The sequence below is a fragment of the Phalacrocorax aristotelis genome, chromosome 4 (genome assembly GCF_949628215.1).
Source record: "Phalacrocorax aristotelis chromosome 4, bGulAri2.1, whole genome shotgun sequence".
NCBI lineage: Eukaryota > Metazoa > Chordata > Aves > Suliformes > Phalacrocoracidae > Phalacrocorax > Phalacrocorax aristotelis.
The window spans coordinates 29439148-29460859 of record NC_134279.1 but is presented as its reverse complement, the minus strand read 5'-3'; the positions used below and the strand labels follow the sequence as shown (position 1 = coordinate 29460859).

Here is a 21712-nt window from a genome sequence, read left to right as displayed (position 1 = left end):
AGGATCCACCATAATCAATAACAGAATTAAATAAGGGTTTTGGGGGTATAGGCTTTCTTACTTCTTCCATTTGGGAGGCAAGGGGAAGAGAGGACAAGAAAGGTCAGAACTGCAGGCAATTGCAATCCTACATAAAAACTGTCAACTACCTACCTTGCTGTTAAATATGGCCTGGGCTGAAAATGGTTAATTCACTATAATTGGAGGAGCTGTGTAAGGATCCAACTAGGTCACCATCTGGAAACTTACAGCTCCCTCTTCCCAGCAGCAAGCTTTTTCGTCTGTGACATCCAGCTGTAGTTGCCTTGGACTGGTACACTGACTTGACTTTACACGCCTCCAACATTTGTAATTCAACCATCTGAACTACTGAAAAGGAAGGTATCCAAAATTTGTTTCTTAATAGTATTGTGTGGAAAAGTCAGGGGCAGGGTATGGCAGGGAACAGAGAAAAGGTGTTTCAAACTACATTCTTCAGATGAAGAATTTCAATTGTGGTTTCACAGAAGCTAAGCAGGTGAACATGAAAGTTAAATGACTCTAAGCTGCAGAATGCTTTATTACATGCCTGTTAGAACTTCACCTCTCCCAAAAGTAAGCCAAAACTAATAGGGAAAAGGTACAACTAACAACTGGATGTCATGTACTTCAGAAAGTTAGAGATTCAAGGACCAACCAGAAAAATTCACAAGGAAAAATCCATCTAGGGATACTAAGTACAAAGATCCTAATTCTGGCTCTGAAAGACTGAAGATTCAGAGCGTATTCATTAAGAATTATCACTATCTACCTGCCTTGTTCATACACTTTTTCACCAGCTGTCTACCATTGGCTGCTGTTCTAAGGACATTTACCTTAAATGGACCTTTTGTCTGGTCCAGTAGGATCAGTGGTATGTTCTCTTTGTTGCATTTCTAAAAAAGTTCTTTGAGAACTGCCTTGACAGTGACGCCTTATTTGAGTTCCTTTCTATATCAGGAAATGCTTCAACCCAAATGTAATGTTACATGTCAGAGAGAGAAGAAGCGGAGCTTGACTAGAACACCTCACAGCACGTAACCCATAAAGGCTTCAAAACAACTTTCTGTCCAGCCCTGAGCAAGATTTCATTCTTGCACTGTATCCAAGAAAGCTCCCTTTTATTTTAAATGCAAAATGCCCCTTATTAAAGGCAAAACACTGATTTATTAGCGTAACTATACCTGAATTTAAATTAATGTTTTAATTCTTCTATATACTCTTATTAAAGTAACATTGTCTCTAGAAAATTTCAGAGCCACCTTTAATAAAGCTCACAAAATTAATTCCAATACTCACTTTGAAATACAACTTTCGCTCGCAGTTTCTTTACCGATTATTATAATTTGTTGCAAACATTTCACCAACAACAATTTCTTAGCCTCACCCTATCCTCATTCTCAACACTGAGAAGTCATTTTGCAATTTTGTAACAGTTTACAGACACCATGAAGTCCAAACTGCTGGCATTATCTCAGGTTAAGTCAGAAAGAATAATTTTCATTAGAAACACATTCACCCCAAAGCTCAAGGGAGAAAGCAAAGAGCATGCCTGAACCACCCTCCGGTAAAGCACAGTAGAAATACCATTCCAGGCAAACTCATACTAGGTCAAACCAGACATCTTTATCTGTATTAATGGTTTAGTTTCCATAACTACTGTAGTAACTGTCGGTCTGCAGATTTCAACAAACCTTTCACTTCTTAGGCCGTTCCTAACTCAGCCTGGGGTTGACCAAAGGTATGAGACCTTGAAAACAACGGGGAAATGACAACACATCCACAGACTTAAGAGCTAATTAAGATGAAATATTTCCAAGGGACAATACATTGTTCAGTCTACAGTGGGTTTTTTCAGATTTGGTCTGTCCTTAGAAGTTACTAATTATGACAAATATTAATTGCACGGTTGATGTTTGACATGGGCATCACTCAAAATCTCACAGCTTTAACTCAAGGCAGTTAAATCAGTTGGGTGTTCCAGCAGCAAAATGGTCTATGAGTTTCACCAATCACATCCTCACCTGAGTGGAGTTGTTCTCCTCCCACGTCACTCTTTACCAGCCCCTCAGCTGGTTTATAAAGCCATGTTTTACACTGCTCACCAAAACACAAACTGTTTTAAGCTCGTTTTGCTGGCAAAGACATAATCTTGAAACACCCTCCTAGACAAAAATGAACCTCCAAACTACCTTTGAATTGCATGCAACCCCAGCCAGAAATTTAAGAATTTCAGAAAGATGCCTTTTTGTCACATCTTTCACACCATACAGAACACGGCCCATTAACATTAAAAAAAAGGGCTTTAGGTATCTAAAAGATGTCAATGCACACAAAGTTAACAGAAATTGAGAATACACAATCTTCAAAGAAACATTTTTCAATTCCTTACCATTAAAATTTATCTTCAACTTGTTTAGAGTTGTAGGTGCACTGGCATACTCTTTCTTCACACACTAGAGAAAAAAGAGCAGGATTCTTTCCCTTAGGGAATTTACTTGCACTGAATCTAGTCAAAAGGCAAGGCTCAGCACATCTCCTCCAAAACCTTGGAGTAATTTTTGGCTCTGTAGGTTAATGTTGCATTTGAAGATACATGACACTCTAGCAGATTAACAATTCAGTGCAATAGCTCAAAGAAGTTGAGCTTGGTTGTACGATAAGCCTAAAAGCAAAGAATGTTAATCTTGCCCTTTTTTTTTTAAACCATCAATAAAATCAGTTTTACATTTCTTTAAAGCCTTCCTTAAAGGCAAAAGGAAAGGTGGGTTTTGCTGTTTACTTTTAATAGTATTGAAACCATTAGTTACAGTCTGTGCTCATACCATCTATTCATAGTGCGTTACCACAAACTGCTGGAACAACATAACAGTAAAATAAATGCAATATTCATCAAGTTCTGCATTTAGACAGACTGTTTTTACCTTTTCTCTATCAATCACCAAAGCATAGACACAAAACTAGTCTGAGATGTTCAGTTTCCATTCAGCTATAAACTGATTTTCAGCCTTGATTTATATATATAGTTTCTTTTATCCTTTGTTTACAGAAATTCTTTTATCTGTCACACTAGCTTACTCAATAAGGCAACATTAGCAGTAATGGAAGATATTTCATGGAGAAGCCATTATCTTTAGCCAAATATGTTGTTAAAGTTCAGATGCCATTAATAAAATGTGGTGATTTCTTATGTGGCTAATGGTAGACCACGTAAGTAGTGGTACTTAACAGATGAGCATTAGTAGGTCCATTGGACACAGATTTATCATTAAGCTTCTGCTGCTATGTACGTACCTGGTGGAAGCAGGATCCAGTACTCAATACAGTACTATGCATCGCTAGTTATAAAAACTGTCAGCAGTGACCAGCTCGCTCCTCAGATCTGTGGCAAGGCACATAGCCTGCAAAAACCACTGTTAAAGGGATATTTCAGCACACGTAAAGCTATTTCATACAAGCACTCCACTACTCTACAACTAGAGAGAACACAGTTACAATTGTCTGCTGTGGATGAACTCCATGTGCTTCAACAGCTAAATTCTCTCCATGTTAACCAGTATCAGTCATGTATAGCTCCTATTATTATGGGGAAGTTTTCATTTAAAGGATCAAAATGGTCAGACAGGATGCTTAACTGAGCCACAAACTAGCAGAAACACTGCCTGATAGGCTCCACTGTTCTCGGTCAGAGCTTTTTGGTTAGATTAGTGTATCACCTTTTTTGTCAGCTCTTTGCTACTGAGGCAACCGAGGTAGTTGCTCTAGTTCTTTTGAAAAAATCTTTTCAGTGTTTTGTTTGGGCTTTCCCACCCCCCTCTTTTTTTTTTTTTTTGCAGGGTGAGGGGGGTTGGTGTTTGGTTGGGGTTTTGGGGGGTGGTTTGTTTGTTTGCATTGGGGGGGGGTTTGGTGTTTGTTTGGTTTTGGTGGGGTTTTTTTGTTTGTTTCTTTTTTTGAAAAAAGAAGACATTGCTTTAAAACCAATTATGCAGCTGCCACCAAGTGATTCCCATTGAAGTCAACAGGAGCTGCTCTTACTCAGAGGCCTGTAACAAGGGCCCAAGCATTTACAGTGCTGAAAGCCTTTGTGCTCTATACCCTAAAGTGGATGAAGGCAAGCTATGGAGGGGGCTCATTCAAAATTAATACTACATCAGGAAGCAGAATAGGGAAAGGGAGGGCACTTAATTGATCCACAGTTTGTTTTCTGTGAATTCTGAAATATCTTTATATACATGTTTGCTTTGGTTTGCCTCTTTGTGTTTGTATTTTTCAAGCTAGAGAGTTTTTAAACTAAAGTTCTATTAACAAAACAGAGTGAAATAATGACAAGAGAGCTCCTGAAGCAGCACTCTGATAACAGTAACTGCAGAAAAATATCTACCCAGAAGGCCACATGGAGATGGAAAAGAAAGCAAGGCAGGTTTTATTCAGAAAAAATATTACTACCTTCTTATTTTTAGAAGATTACATTTTCAAAGTTAAATACCTTCTGCTTTATGAATAAGTGGTGTATTCCACTCCTGGCTCTTTCTGTGAAAAGTCACAGGTTTCTCTTCTCTCCACCATTTATATGTAAGTCCAATCCCACCTCACAATGCAGACAAAGTCCAACCTTCCAACGTATGGAGGCCTTCAAACTCCCCAAGCGAGGAGTCTAATACTGCTCACATGAACAATTTTTACAACATAGCTACACGGAAATTGTTCTACCTTGTTCTATAAATGTCATCTACAGTCATTTCAAGGACACATTACAGTGGCAGATGGGATCAGGGTAGCCTGTTGGAGTAAATGAAAATCTGACCCTAGTACACTAAGGAGATTTAAACAAACAGCACTACTCACTGAAGTTCTGAGAGGTCTCCAAAGACACAGAAAAGGAGTCCCACCAACCCTCAATTTAAAACACCTCGGACTTTACAGTCTGCTTCTAATTAGTATAGCAGCAGCAACAACCACCAGCTTCAAGTAATATCACTAAGACCCTGCGCTTCAACAGCAACACGCCTTCCAACAGTTTCCAACAACAGACACAGCACATCCCTCAAATCTTTGCTGACCATGCCAGTCTCTACCATAGCCTCATCTATTCCACCTCATCTGATTTAACACAGCTCAGTCCTGCAGCAACTGTTTATGAAGCTAAAATGTGAAATTCTTTAAATCAGAGCCAGAGTTGTGTGTACAGCTTTGGTATTCACCAGCCTTATAGTTTGACGCAGCAACTAAAGAAGGATTATATCTGCAGGTGTTATTTAGGAGGTCTGGCACCAACACTGAGGCTTGCTCTTTCAAAAGGAGATGCTTGCACATTACACTGAAAAAAGGCACATGTGTATGGAAGAAAGTTGTTTGTCAAGTAGGAACAAGTGCCTTATAAAATGGTACAAAAAAAGCCAGTGCTGGTTTTTTCACTTCTTCTCCCTTTCCTGTGGACTGGTGGCTGGAATCCAGTAACAGAGCCAGCAAACTGCCCTGTAGAAAGCCCTCTCAGAGCATGGCAGTGACCACACAGAGGCTTCTGTGGGCTAAGAGCACAGAACCCAGCTGAGCTTTTGATTACATGTGACAGGAGGAAGAACAGGCACAGACATTAGAGAGGCACAGAAAGGGCTTCCTTGGAGAATCGAACAGAGAGAATAGACTCTACAAGTTGGAGTAGAGCACAAACTGAAAGGAGGGCAAAACCAACAAGAATCAGCTATTTACAAGAGTCATGGTAATTTATCCAGGCAGTAATCAGCTTCAACTGACAAGAAAGCCACAAGTAACAATGGAGTTGTGTATATCACTGCTGTCATTTATTAGGCATGACATTTAAAATATATATGAAATACTGGATGATAGTGAGTCCACTGGAAATCCCACTCATGCACAAAGTTCTGGGATGGGGAATGTTGAACGCAAAAGCTACTGTTGCCCACAGCTGTCCTCTTGCCTCTGTCAGAGGCTAGCAGCTCGGCAGAACAGCTGATAGGGTCATGAATCTATGGGGCATAGGAGAGTACCTCCAACAGAAGACAAAAACAGCCAGATAACAACAGCCACAACACATTCACCCACTACAGTGGCAAGAACCCTTCTGTATCAGTCTCATCAAGCCTGGTATTGGTTTTCTTTAATATGCAAAGCTATTAACTGCATCTTCTCAGGAGCTACTCCCACTTCCACATGTGTAACAGTGGTTTAGGAAAAATGAAGAAGAGCAGAAGCCAGCAAGGATGTAAACCATGTGAAAATGTAATTGGCTTGTGTTCTTGAGTCAAACACCCTAGTTATTGGCATGGAAAAGATCATGCAGAATAAAATATTGATTCAGATGCCACTACAAACCTTTAGACTACCCAGGAAGCTGTTTTGTCTCTCTTCAAAATAACAGGACATCTTGTAAGAGGAAGGAGACTGCTTACATGTAAAAAGAAGGCAACATTTTTACCCAACACTCAGCCCCACATAGCTGAAGTGGGAGCACTACTGGTGACCATGCTAGAACTCCCAGCAGCAGAACAGTGGAATACAACCAGAGGAAGGTCACTGCAACAAGTCCTCCTTTCCATGTAGCAGCAGGTAGATAGGTTTCCAGTCTCTTCCAGTCCTGTTTTTAGGCACAGAAGTCAATGAACTTCTGCTCTAGCAAGTCAGGAATTGATTTGTTTTTTTAAAACAGCATTATTCTATATATACACATATATATACATGCATTCCTAAATTTTATATATGTGTATAGAAAATATGTAAGTGTATTTCCAACATTAAATGCATACTAACCTTTGTTTGCAACAAAGCCATTAAAAAGGCTACTACTTGGAAATGGATAATCATGATGAACTCTCTTCAGAGATCATTTGCCACCCCTTCCAGTAGGCCACACCAACAAAGTACCTTATTACAGGGAGTAGCATGGTGTTTGAAATAACATTTATGAGAAGGAAAAGAAACCAGAGAGGTAGATGGAGCTGTCCACTTAAATTCAAATTAAGTTTACGCTACAGTAAACTTGGTAGACCTATCACTGCTTTCTTTCTCCACCATCACTGAGCAACCAGGAGAAAACAGGTAACAACCATAAATCTTACTAAAATAAAGCAGTTTGAAGTGCACTGAAGGAGCATCCCATGTAGCAAATATGTCTACATATCAGTCCTCACCAGACTGAGTTAATTATTAACACAGCATCATGTCTGATGCCTTCGTGTACTCCACAGTCCAAAACCTCTTTACCTGGAGTTGAAACAGGCCATGCCTGTACAATCCCTTTAAGTTGATCTATACAGGGAAAGGAGGAGACAGTCCTACCATCTTCCCACACTTCATTCTTGCAGCCAAACAGCAAGTCAATAGAAATTGACCCAGATGAGAGCTCTCAGTCAGATCTGGTAGCTGACTGCTATCAGTCCACTGAAGCTGTACTAACATATTTGGTTCTGCAGCCTTATGCCAGCCTCAGCCATTTGCAGTCCCCTGCTCTCATTTTGACACCAGAATTTGCAAGGCAGCACACCAAAACCAGTCATGAAACCACTGCCATAACCAATGCAGGAAATAGCCCTGCTCTGGAAACAGGTCCTCTCAAGTCGTTCGGACAGGAAAATAAGATTGAGTTAGACTATTAGGAAAGCAGCAAGACTGCACATCCCCCTGGATGCCCACAGAAAGAGAAAGAAACAAGAGGATGTTTGTGATATCAAGCAATATTGCTTAAAAACTAGATTTTAGTTATTTATTCACTGCAATCATACATATTTTATATAAACACATTTTTATAGCCTTCACAAGAGTCATATGGCTGAATTTTCAGCTAGAAATAAATTAGATAACTCACTGGAAATCAGGGATTCTAATTTTAAAATTTTTTCCTCTTCTTTTAATTATTTAATTATTGTTGGACTGACTGAATTCATGCTTATTCCTTTAGACATATACCCATGTAAACTGGCAGTCAGGAAGACAATTTCTACAAAATGCTATCTTCTACCCACATGGAAAAGGGAACCTTACTCTTCTTATATTTCAGTGGCAAAAATTAAAATTAAAAATCTGAAACTCTTGCTTTGTGCATAGTGTAATACCCCTATATGCTCCCAGCTGAGAGTGGCCCAGGATACTTGCCAACCCTTTTCCTCATTAGCTGGTAGGACCCAAGGTTTTCAACAGTCACCTTTTCCAAATTCTCTTCTCCAGCCTGAAAAACTAACCACATGGCACTGCAAAGACAAACTTCAGAGAGAATTATTCCACAAGGTGAGGCCGTTAACTGAAGCATGGCATGAAGCACAAAAGCTTTTCCGTATGTCATCTATGAACTTCTTTCCTCAGTGTCTCTGCTTTTATATATAAACCATACACAGCACATAGAGGGAACACCCTTCAAGCTGTTTTAAATCACAGCTGGTTGGAAAACAGAATGCAGCATAAGAGATGCAAATCAGTGAGAGGGAAGCACAGAGAACCTAGCCTCAGAAAGGTAAATACACGCCCTGCGCAGGAGTACATAAAGCAAAGGTGTCCGACAGGGAGAACCTGCGATGCAGGCTCTGACAAAATGACAGCTAGCAGGTGGATCTGCTACAGGTAACACCCCACACATGGTGCTGCTGCATCTTTGCTTGGGGCACCAGAGCTCAGTTGAGAGTCTGCCCTCTCAACACAGAGAAAGAGAGTCCTGACATAAGATTATGTTCTGTCATTGAAGATTTGCCTAAATCAAGGTAAATTAAGTTGGACTCTTATTAAATGTAAGCTACTAGTGCTAGGAAACACTCAGTAGGCTGAATTATTGCAAGCATCTTTGCAGTCTCATTTACATCATACTCATTACCCTGTAACAGCAGCTTACTGGGGATATGACAGTAGACACACTCAGGTTGTAACTCATTAACACCATATTCAGGAAAATAAAACAGAAGCCTCTATGAACCCAAAATATTTCTTATATTTAAAGGCATCTAGTGTTCTTTTAATTCTTTCTTTGAACACAATACTACAAAGAAGCACCAAACACGTTTAGAAATAATTTTACTTGCCAATTGAGGAGAAAGAATATCTTTAGGCAGAAGTTCCTACAATCCTTTGATTTTTCCATAAGAAGTTTTACTGTTGAGAAAACCAGATGGTGACAGGTATGGAGAAGGTATACAAACTGGTTTCATAATATGTATTTTCCTTGTTGCAAAAAGAAAAAAAAAATATTCCATCGCCACACATCAAGAACTTCGCTTGAAATTATTTTCAATATTATTTGATATAATGGAGCCTTCACTAGGAGCTGAGGGATTTTCAAGCCCTGGAAGAGGCATATTGATTTTTCCCAGTTCTGTGGGAAATTGACAGTTCATTCATAAGATCCTCCGTGTGTGCTGAAATACTTATTCTAAATGCTGTCCAGAGGAAAGCAACTGGAAAGTTGAAACATGAGCTGAAGAATCTGCTGTGGAGATTGATGTGTATTAAAATAAATAGATACTGCTACTGCCATTTGCCTCTTTCATTTTAAATAGCTAAAGGAGTAGGATCTGACTGTTTCAACATCTCCTCAAATCAGACCATCTGGAGGTTATATGAGATCATACTGAGTCAGAGTTTGATACCAAATCAAGCACCCCAACTGCAAGCCTCAGTGTGTTAGTGACATTTTTAAATGCTAGTGTAAAGGAAAGGTTGGACTGCTCTAGATCTTTGGGTACATTACAGAAGGCGCTACACAAAACACCATGCCAACAGTGACATGCACCCATACCAACCCTTATACCTGTGCAAAGTCCTGCTGAAATCAGTGGTAATCTATATCCATTGTGATCCACCAGGGAGGATGTTTTTTGGCAGGAACAGCAGCACAATCACAGAAATGGGATGTTTTCCAAACTTGCAGAATAGTACAATGGAAAAGAAACAAATTAGGCCTCCAACCAGTAAAGAATAATCTATGTTTTCCTGGATTTTGCCCTGTAAAACTCTAGTGGAATGTAATTCAGCACATTGGTAGAAATAGATAGCCTTTTTTGTTTTAATTCTTTCTTTATTGTACTGCAACAATATTTGCCAATTTTTAATGGGAAAGAGATGGAAACTGGTACAAGAGAACAAAGTCACTACAAAATGCAAGCTAATGAAATAGATACTTAGAAGAGTTTAAAAAATTACCATACTGGAAGGCACTTCAATAGTTAATGCTGATAGTGACTTCTGGGTCATCGCTAACAGAGCTGGGTTACTTTGTGAGCTGTTCAGCTCCTTGCTCCTGCCTACATCAATAAAACAATTACAGTCCTGTTGACAGGCTACTACCCATGCATTTGAGAAATGTGCTGCATATCTTGGGCAAAGCAAAGTATGAAGGCTGATTCTATCCTACAGCACTATGGTTTAAGATCAGAATTCCCTAACTGGCAGAATTAGGTCAGGAGATTTCTCTTGGTCAAAAACATTCTCTCTCACCTCCAGTTTTAATTGGAAGCAAAACATTATATTCTAAGTGCTTATAGCAAATTTTCACAGGTTACTGCCCTTGATTAATGGAGTATAAACTGTTAAAGCACCTAGTCTGGGCATTTAACAACACATCAGCTTCTTGCTCCAAATGTATAACTTGTAGTGGCCCCAGTGCCAAAACCAGTTTATAATGCATTTTCAACAAGAAGTCTATTTGTAGGAATGGAGCTCAAAAGAAAAGGGAGTGGTGTTTCACTAACTGTAAGTCCACGTTTCTTATCCTCTACTAATCACTAACTATTGCCTCTTACAGAGTTTAAGGAATAAAGAATAAATTGAAGTTCGTTAAATAGTACTTCAGGATTATTGTAGTCTATGGAACTGGGTCTTAGAGAGTGTTCTTTAAAAAGAGATTACAAACACGCTTTCAAAATCCTGTTCACTGGAGAGGACAGAAGTTCCTTACATTCTTTTTTCCCCACTCCCCACACACACAAAAAAAAGAAACACAAAAAAAAAACCAAAAAACAAACAAAAAAAAATCCCATAAACCAAACAACCTTTACCCCCACAATTTCCATATTAAAATTACCCTACATCTATTACACTATCTGATATAAGTAAACTTTTTTTTTTTTCAAAAACATGTTTTCTGCATTCCCATTTGGAATAAAAGCTTTCTTCAGTACAGCTCACACTTGCTTTTCCTGTGTGCCTATTATATCATACCCTGTAGTCGACTGTGTACACACAATAAATACGCCAAAGAATTTATCGTAAAAAGACTGTCTTACTGCATTAAGGTAGCATGTCTACCTTCAAATTCAATGTTGCAGAACATGGCTCTGTTGCCTTTATTAAGAAAACATAATCAACATGCAACAAGGGGAATGGGAATAGGACCGATGATAACTTGTTTTCACACATACAAATATTCATAAAATGTTGCAGAAATATTCTGTTGGAGCTGCCTGTTTTCTGGGTGCCATTCATATGCATCCGCTTTTCTCCAATTGGAACACTAAAGATTCAAAATCAACTCTTCATACTTTGAGACAGATGTGTCACCAGGTAAAACTTACTATGACAATTCAATCAAGGTAGAAGATTGGTAAATACATTTACAAATTCATCTTTAACACAGTAGAAAAGTATGTAAGCTGCATTTGATAGTTCCTATAATATTCACTTGAAGTGAGTTGACATCAAACATGAGAATTCACACAATCAGTTTTTTCTAGTTCTTGTGCCCTTATGCTTCTTCAATCTTTTATAAACAAGAAACAGCAAATAGCTTAGAACAATAACATATACCTTTAACACTAAAAAAAAAATTTACAGACACCTGGTTTTGGCAAAACAAATACTTAGGAGAAAGGAAGCAGCTTCATCCATGTTCCTCATCTATTTCTTTTTTTATAACCAATGATACAGACTGCCACAAAGTTATGAGGGAAGACAGGGCAAGGAAAGTTTTTATTCCAAGAATGACCTCTACAAATCTAAAGCAAGTTCCTGGGAGCCAGCAGAGTTACTCTATTTTTTTATACGCATTTAAGAGGCTACATCTGCTGAAAGAGATACTGAGGAATTCAGGAATCCCAAACTCACAACAATGCATCTATTTCATCAATATGTACATCACTGCCTTGCACTGTTACAACACAGTTGTGTATTTTCCCAAGACATGTTTGGTTCTTGCCATAGTTCACTTTCCGGCGAGACCACTTGTGAAATGCTAAGTTATCTGTGCTACTAAGAAATTAAAAAAAAAAAAGAAAGAAACAATGACCCACACTCAAAAACAAGAAAAAAACAACCAAACAACATTTGATCATGAAAGCGGGGAGAGAGTGAACAGCATGCTTCCACTCCCACTGCAAGGGCATCTTTCCAATGCAATTTTTTAAAGATCAAATGCTATAGAATGGATTTGAAAATTGCATGGAACAAGCTTCACATCGGGGTTTGTGTTTTTTTTTTTTGAGAACAACTGTGGCAAGGGAAAATTACATAACCAAAACTTCCTCATGGATATCTGAAAACCAGCTGACATCAGAAACTGATCTTCTGCTCCTTTGCAAACAAACTATCAACAATGTACAAAATTTAATAAACAGTCTATCTGTTGTCCCTTAAAGGTCAGTGCACTTTTCCAACACTTTTCCTGTAACACTCGTATAACCTTATTCAGTTTTCTTTCCACTGTCTTCCTGTAATTCAGAAGACTATTTAGACTCCCATATGGTTGCCATCAAAACCAGCAGATGCCAAGCCAATTAAAATACAAATTATGACTTGTAATATGCTGATATATCATAATCGCAGCGTATCTCACAACTTACAGTGAATCATCAGATAAAGCAAAGGTTTCTGTCTGAGGCATCAATGCTTTCTATACATCCTTCCCATGAGGCTAGGGTCAGTGGAATCAAGTGTGTATGGAAATTCAGAGTTAAACAATAGTACAGACCCAGTTCCCATCAAGCACAGAGAGCAATTTAAAACGGTTCTTGGAACTAAAAGTCAGCTTAAAACTGTCTTGCAAAAGTTGAAGAGGAAAGAAGGGGAAATGTTTCTTGCCTTTTGGGAAATAGGGTGGCCTACTTTTACTTTTTGCATTGTACCTTTGACACCATTTTGCCTGGAAGTCTAAGGTGGAAGGCAGGGAGGATGCATTGTTTGTTTGCTTTCTTTTAACTACAGAAGAATGTTTTCTGTTACCTTATATTATGGCTGCAGCCCTCATGTAAATCGGGTTACATTATGGTTTACTTAGACAAAGACATAAAGGCTCATAAAAAACACGCTGCCTGTTCCACCAGCCTAGAAAGGCAGCAAGCGTAACATGGTGCTTTCACACAGGCATTATGATGGTCAAGTTAAAGCCCAGGTGTGTGCCCTAATGAACAACCAGCAGAAGAATGGCAGCTGAGCAATGGAAAGGGAAACATAATACTGAGTTCTAACTTTTGCTTTAGATGTATTTGTGCCTACTTGGTCTCAGTTCCTAAATCTTACTTTGGCAAGTGCCAAACGAGCTTTCCTCTTCCACAAGAACATTGTGGTCTCATAAAATAAGTTTTTCTGAGCAAACACTCCCAGCATATTTACCAACTTTAATACTGAATTTCAAAAAAAAATTAAGCTTGCAGATATACCTAGAACATTAATTATGTATAGGTTCAGCAGATAATATTGTCTTCTACAAGAGTATGAAACACAGACAAGAACATGTTCTCTGGGGTGGCACAAGGTCGAGAACTGTCTCCTAAAGCACACGCTGTCACCTTTAGTTACAATTACATATACAGCATTAGAGTGCAACTTTCCCATATTCTTTATCCCAATAATTCAGTTGTGTTTTTTAAGGAAAGAACAGACCAGCACAAAAACAAAAAATTGAGAAAAAGGCCTGTTAATTTGTCTTGCTATTTTCTGTGGGATATAAAGCCTCCAAGTTTTTGTAATATCTTCGGTTTAAGCAGCACGTACAATCATTCCTCACACAATTTCAGCAGATCTATAATATTCCAGTATTCCTCTGTTCAAGGCTCTGACTCAGTTCTCTTTATTTTTAGTCTGTTGTTTTATGATGCAGAATAGAGAATACTTTCCTATTTGTTTATATTAAAATGTCAAAAGGTTAGAACCACTGTATAACAACGCTCAGGTAGAGGTTTTAATAAAGGTGTCCTAAATATCTCCATGTTTGCAAAATGCGTGCAGAGTGTCATGGGGTTAATACGATGACCTCTTCATCATTTCAATCTGTTTACAATGACTACATTAGTGGCTATTTTTCATTATCACTTTCTGTGAACAGCTAACCAAACTTGCAGCTTTCATTTACAGCTTTTCTGGCCCTGTTTCATGACAGACTATTGAAGGGTTTACTATTAATTCAGTAAAAAACAACATTAACATGTATTCTACAAGAGTAACTGTCTATGTTTTCAGTACAAATCATGAGAGACATGGTAATAAATGCAGGCTTCCTCACAAAGAGATTACAAGAGTTTAGTCAGTTCTTCAGAACATTATAAAGTGTTTTGTCTCTGTGGATTTCAAGAAGTTTAGCCAAAGACACAAATGAGACTATTAGGATTTTGCAAAAGGGGAAATCTGTAAGCAAGCAAATGGCAGAGTGGGTGATATACTCAGCTCTTCAGATTAGCATTCCAGCGGTATAAAGTTGTGTGGCCCAGCGAGATATCGTTTAACCCATTCAGTTACAACAGAGGAACATCTGCCACCATGCAAAAGCTATGCTGCATCAGCCTCAACAACACAGGAATAAGAAAATGACTAACCACAATACACCTAAAAGATACCACTTCCCCACTTGCACCATCCACGTGCACATTCACCTTCAGAGAATAAGATGAAGGAAATTACAGGGTATATACCTTCTTATAGACCTGAAGGAGCAAGGTAGCATGTTTATGTGTATTTCCCCATAATCTCCCTCTTTTAATCCAAGGACACCGTACACAAGTGTTCCTCGCGTGACTCTGTTCCCTGCCAAAAAACGTGTGTGTTCACAGCAACATAAGCTCAGGGGAATCAAAACGAAAAAACAGAAAAGTGAAAAGATCCATGGCAAACTCAACCACTAAAAACTGGGCAAATAGTACAACAAAATCAGCTACTGTAGTGTCAGGATACTATGAAGCTTGCAACCACTCATCTCCACGGGTCAGCCTTGGGCCAAGTAAATATTGACATAAAACTGCAGTCAACTTCACTCTAACAGCTTACTTTCTTGATTAAGGAAAGGTATTTCACCATAAAGGAGTCATTAATCAAAATTTCCATCCTTCCAAAACATCCTCTTCAGGCGTCTTTACTTTCCAGGAACACAGACACCAGGTTACCTATGAACACCTGCTAGCCACGTAATCACCCTTCTCTGTTCTCCCCAAGGTAATAATTGCAAGCGCAGTACTGGTTAGGTTTCTCTCCTCTATTCTTCCCCACCTTCATCCACAAAACTTCTAAGTGTTTTTTCCCCCCATTCACCGTTCTGGTCCAAAGAAGCCACCATACCAGATATATGCTCGATTTGCCTTCAAAGCCCCTCAAAAGCACATTCACCCTACCTTTGTGCATGTTTCTCACTGCTAAAAGGAATATCTCATTAAAAGAGGGGGAACTGTACATGCAAGAGCCTTAACCCAACTTTAGCAATCTATGCAGTAATATAGCCTCATCATACATATGTGTGTGTGTGTGTGTGTGAGAGAGTATGTGAGAACGCTCACCCCTTCCCCTGTGTGCTTACGAAATTTGGCATATACACCCAAAACCAGCTGCTTCTCTTTCAAATTCAACACACTGAGAAGATGCTAGAAATACTATTATACACAGGCTACATTTCACTATACAGTCTGCCTACTCTACAGCAAGCGCTAGAATGGTGCAATAAGATACTGTGCAGTCAGGAGACCAAGCAGCTCAGCCAGGAATCCCTGTAAATGCCCAACCAAGCCTCCCATGGGCTTGCACTTTAGGGATGGGAGGGAATACTGTTTCCTCCCTCCTCCATCCTATTATTGCCGCTACTACTACTACGTGGTAATAGCTAATCATAATAAACCCGTGCTGTATACAACCTCATTATTGTGTAATCATTGCCTTAAACAGCACTGTTCAGAGAACTTGAGCTGTGATGTTTTTAAATATTATTTTTTATTTAATAGGGATATCAGCACGAAAACATGCAGATCAATTCCTTCTTCTCCAGGCCTGGGTGTCTAGCCGATCCCTCCCCCACCACAAAGCAGACGAGGGGGAAGGAGGGAGGAGGAATAAAGGGGAGGGGAAAAAACAAAAAAAAAAGAAAAAAATGCAAGAAACCCTCTTGGCACCTACAACAAAAGCAATTAGGAGGGCCGGAAGGGAAGAAAAATCGGCAGCCCCCGGAGGTGCAGGAATGCAGCGCTCCAACTTGCCCAGGGAAGGGCTGGCCGGGGCCGGAGCCCGGTGGGCAGGAGGCGGCTGCAAGGGGGACGCTGAGGCAGCGGCGCCCCCCCCACCGCCACCCCCCTGAAAGCCCCATTCAAACCCCCAACCGCCGGCCTCGCGCCCAACTGTCACGCACGACCCCGCGCTCCGCTTCTACACGTCCCTCAGTTTTCATTTCTGGCCGTGCCCATCCCGGGAGCGGCGGCAGGGGAGGAGGAGGAGGAGAAGGTGGTGGTTGCAGAGGAAGGCACGAAGCGCCGTACAACCGGCCCACTTACCCAGAAAATGACATTGAAGCCGAAGATGAAATATTTGATGCAACAACTGACTTCAGGCCCCTTGTAGTGCTTCCCGGACATCCTCTGCGCTCATGAAGACACTTTGCCCGCAGCCAGGGTGAGAAGCGATGAGGGGAAAAATGAAGGGAAAAAAAAAAATAAGGGGGGGGGGGGGAAACAGAGGACGACTAGGAGGAGGGGGCTGGGGGCGGCGCGGCGGGCAGGGCTCAGCGCCGGCTGCGCGCCGTCGGGAGATGCGGCAGGAGCGGCGCGGCGGCGGGTCGGCTCCGACTTGCCGGGCGCCGGGGACGGCCGGCGAGCAGCTCCCACCTCCTCCTCTTCTCCCGCATGGAGGAGGCCCCGGCTACTGCGGGGAGAGAAGGAGAGAGGCGGCCGGCAAGGAAGGAGACGCCCGGGCAGAGGCGCGGAGCTCCTCGCCGCCGCCACCACAGCCAAAGCCACAGACCGGCGGAGCTCCCAGCTGCCCGCGGCCCTCTCACACCAGGCTCCCGCCCTCCCCCGCCCCCACAGCGGCAACAACCGCCGCGCGCGCCGCGCCGCGCCCCGCCCCGCCCCGCCCCGCCTCGCGAGAGGCGGAGGAAGGGAGGGAGGCGGGGAAAAGCGCGCCACTGGTCGCCTTGACGGCATGATTGGCGTCGCGCCTGGCCAATCCCAACTGCAAGGCTGCCTGCCCGAGACGCCCTGGGGGCGGGGCGAGGGCGGTTCCGCGGCGGCCCCTCTTGTAGCTGCCACCCGCCGGCTATGGTCCGGTGGCGTGGGGATGGGGCTGCAGGCGGCCGTGGGGTGGCTGTCACGGGGGATGATGGAGGGGGGCGGGGGGGGGGGGGGGGGGGGAGCTGTGCCCGCCAGCCTTTGTGTGCGGCGGTGAGGGCGGGGGGCGGCCGAGCGGCTGCCGCCTGTCGCCGCCGCCTGGGTTACGTAACGGAGCCCGCGGCCGTTGAGGGCGGGCCGGGTGTGAGGGGCCACACCTGTCGGCGCTGAGGTAAACGCCGTTCGGTTTGTGTCGGGTGCCCTTGAGGAGTAACGGCACCGGGCAAGCCCGTCTCCTCGTTAGGGGTTTGTAAGTCAAAGTCGAGATTCCTTCCCTTCTTTCTCCGTCCTTCTTTGCCTCCCTCGGCAAAGGTCCCCGGCAGGTTGCCCCAGCCGTGGGGTTGCACAAACCCCAGAGGTGCTAGGCCGGGGAGCTCCGTCCCTCCATCTTTTGAGTTAAAAATATTGCACAGGCCGGCCAACGCCGAGGCAGCGAGGAATAACACAGCCTGGCCAGTGCGAGGGAACAGCGGACAGCCCGCCATAGCACGCACAGGGAGAAACCCCAGGAGAGCAGCGTGGTTCTAGGTTGGCTGCAGCAATGAGAAGGAGCAAGACCGTAATTTCTGTGTGGAGGCTATTCTGAATGGGTGCCTTCAGATCACCTCCCACATGAACGCGTATGTGCTACACACACAGAAACACCTAAAGAACTATTGTACAATGTTTTCTAGAGTTTGTGTTTTAACATACTCCGAATTTGTATCGAATCTGCCAACTGTAAAGTTACATTGCTTAGTTGTATTCATACACTATTTGGGGTTCAGATCCACGTGGTCTGGCATTAAAAGTGTAATTAATAGCATTTCTTTGCTGAAGAATATAATCGTTCCAATGTTTCACATCTTCAGAGTTTCCTGGTCAGGCTATAAGTGCAATACTTTTAACTCAAAAGAGGCAAGACTTCTCTGTAATAAATAACATTTCTCATCTCTGCAAGGTTGCAAGATAACACTCTTCAAAAGTATCATACTGTTAGAACTACAAAAGATAGTCTTTGGTTCAAGATCACTTCATATTGGTTATGGGGCTTTGGTCGTGTCTTTTTTGAGAGAGGAAATATTAATCTGTCAGGTCTGGTAGATGTTGAGAAGAAAAAGCATCTGCCGAAATGGATCCATGTAAAAAACAATGTTATTGGTGTATGAGAAATTAATGCAACATGTCTACATGTCTAAGGGGAGAGGGTAGAAAAGGGTGAATAATAATGTGTAGGTTCTGTACCAATTAGTAGAAGCACATCACCACTTACAGTAGGGTATGGTAATAATGTATTATATTAAGGTGCTGTTTTTACAAGTTGCTTCAAATATTGGTGACAACCTGTACAAACATTTACAGTATTACTGTCATAACACCCTACTAACACCACGTGTTGGCACCCTTTAGCATTTTAATGCTTCACAGGCAACAGCAAAATATTGCAGAGTAATATTTATTACGATAAATTCAGTAACAATCTCTGATGGTTTACCTATTAATCCATTCGTTCCCAATCAACAACTTAGAAAGAAATGCAACCTACATCAATTCTAGCATCACATTACGTGACTTTACTTGCTTTCTCAATTGAGAATAGTATTATCATTGCCAAGTGTCATTTTAAAGTCAAAAGTGTTTCACATTGTTCCATCATCTGATCAGCTTAAGGAGAACTTGGGACATCTGGTGTTAACGTTTCAGCTCCTCGCTTGAAGAGGGTGTTGAACAGCAAACCCTGCTCTTCTTAATTCACTTTGTGTGTATGGGTCCTGTGCAGCCTCAGAAATGAGCAACCAGACAGCAAAGGCAGCAGAACAGCTTTGAGGTCGGTAATTGATCTTTCCTAATGCCAGCTGGAACAGAGCCCTTTGCACCTGCAGCAGCCTCTCTGGTTTACAAACACGTTTTGTCTCCTGTCCTAAACAAACAGGGACAAAAATTCCCCATCCTTTGGCTTTGTGCCATCTCTTGTGGATCACTTCTTACATGCTTTGGCCACCTAGGTCTGGCAGCTGAGCAAGATGGCTGGGACAGCACTTTAAATTCACTGTCAGTTACCAGTCAACACTGAGTTCCAGCATGGTGCTTTGGCACAAAAGCCTGAGACAATGCTAAGCAGGAGCAATACCACCTTTCCTTGCAGTATGGCAAGACAGTAATTCAAATTCTATTAGTTTATAATTCATGCGACGAGTCACGGGAGTACTGATGGACAGTATTTCAATGACAAAGCGATGTTTCTAGTAGTACAGTGCTTTGTAACACTAGGCAATGCTTTGATTTACTACTGACATCGGAGAAAATGTCCCATCCGAATGATTAAATCTACTTCCTGTCTCTAAGATGTAGATATCAATGGACTTCCTCTGACTAAAAACTGGCCAAGTCTAGTGCTAGTAAGTGCAGGAAGTTTAAGAAGTTTGTATCTTAAAAGGGGTATAGTTGTGGACTCTGAAATTTTTACTCCCCACCAAGTGAAAAGCTCTCATCCCAATTCCTCAATTCAGTCATTTCTTAGATCCAGCACCTCTGTCTTTGTGTCAGCTCCTGTTTTTTGATCTATGAATTCTTTGACATTTTCCAGGGAAAAAGAAATGCAAGCCTGAGTGACTTGAGATGAGAAATGGCTAAGCAGCACATTGAAGGCTGTAGTTCCGTGAGTTATCACATTGCTAATCTCACCATGAGCCACATTCAGTGAGAAAAAGAGTTGTGGTCTAAGAAAAGTTCATTGCCTGGGTCCCTAAGTCTAGTTATTTCCTAGACACTTCATTGTAGTTGAAATTTGTAGGATAGCAGTATTTTTCCACAGGGAAGCCATAGAGCTTTTTGACATACAACAAGATTTATAGAGTCAGATTTTTGTCGATTTAATTACCAGCTTGTAATGCCATTAATGTTCATTTGATAGCTTTGCAACCATGAACACATTTGTTTTCTGCTTAGCAAATGAGTGACCACTGATGAGGGGATGTTTTTTAGGTTTAAAAATAGTTCTGAGATAAGAATTTCGCAGGACCAAACTCAAGTGGGGATACAAGTTGTACTGGCCCTGGTGGAATTGCATGCCATCTCCCAGCTGCAAACATGACTTCAGAATCCCATAAGAATAACACAACTCTTTTCAATTAATTCACAAGTACAAGTACTGACTAATTACTGTTATGGCTAACACTGGTTAGTGGCTTTCTGGTGAGTACTGAGCTGCTTTTTCAGTACAAAACTTAGCTCCCAGTACCAGATAATAATATCCTCTTGCAGGACCAACCCGACATCATTATAATCTGAACAACAACAACATTGTTGTTGGGATGATTCACCAAGTGTTAAGCATGTCTGTACACATACAGAGTTAGAGGGCAGGATCCAAATCTAAGGCATACCAAATAATAACTGATAACCAATTGAGTTATCTCTGATTTTACTTTCTCAAGAGAACGTGTATCTAAGCCTTCATTTTCTGTCTCCAAATTCTGTACTTTTGGTGTAAGGATACATTATTTCATGTGTTCTTAAAGTAAGGATAACTATATAAAGAAATTGCAAGTTGTATTCCCTCCAGTTCCTACCAGCATTTGGCAGGTTTTGGAACAAAGGAGATAAGAGCTACCAACCAGACGAAAATTACTGAAAGAGAACTACCAAGTACCAGCAATTATGGTCACAAAGTCTGCTCAGCCGAGCTCTACTGCTTCTAGTCTGCAAGCTGGTTTGTTCAAGATGAGCCCAGACAAGTCTTGCAGCAGTCTAAGCAGATAGACATGAAGACGCAGCCTCAAAAGTCCCTTTGAAACAATCATATGCAAAATGAGATACGCAGACCGTTAGTGCTAGAAATGCTGCTTTGAAACCATAGGGAAGAATAATGCACCCTGCTATTCCTTTCCTGTAAGAGAAGGAAGAGGCGGTTTTTGTGCCAGGCACCTCAAGCCAGGAGCTGCTACCTCTGCTGCTTGTGAGAGGAAGGGGTGGGAGTGGAGGCACGCTTCCTCTCTCATGCTGTGCGGTCAAAGGCAAAGGAGCAGCCCAGGCTGCAGCTGCACCATGGTGCAGCTTGGGGAGAACATTCAGAAACACAGCTCTGTTTCTGTTGTGCAGTGCCCCAGCAAGCCCCTGTGTTGGAGATTTTTACAGAGCTCTTTCTTATTAATTCCCCTGACAAGTCTATACAGCAGTGAAACGGGAATAGTATGATGTACCTGGTCCAA

The 21712-nt window shown here is 41.6% G+C and overlaps 1 protein-coding gene across 1 annotated transcript in view; it reads right to left on the bottom strand.

Annotated features, from left to right (window-relative positions):
• Positions 1-17212, bottom strand: part of TSPAN5 (tetraspanin 5) — an 88429-nt gene extending 71217 nt beyond the window's left edge. The window contains exon 1 of the mRNA XM_075090794.1: positions 16692-17212. Coding sequence (XP_074946895.1) covers positions 16692-16772 — 81 coding nt within the window. The 5' untranslated portion in view covers positions 16773-17212. The remainder of the gene's footprint in view (positions 1-16691) is intronic.
• Between the last annotated feature and the right edge of the window lie 4500 nt (positions 17213-21712).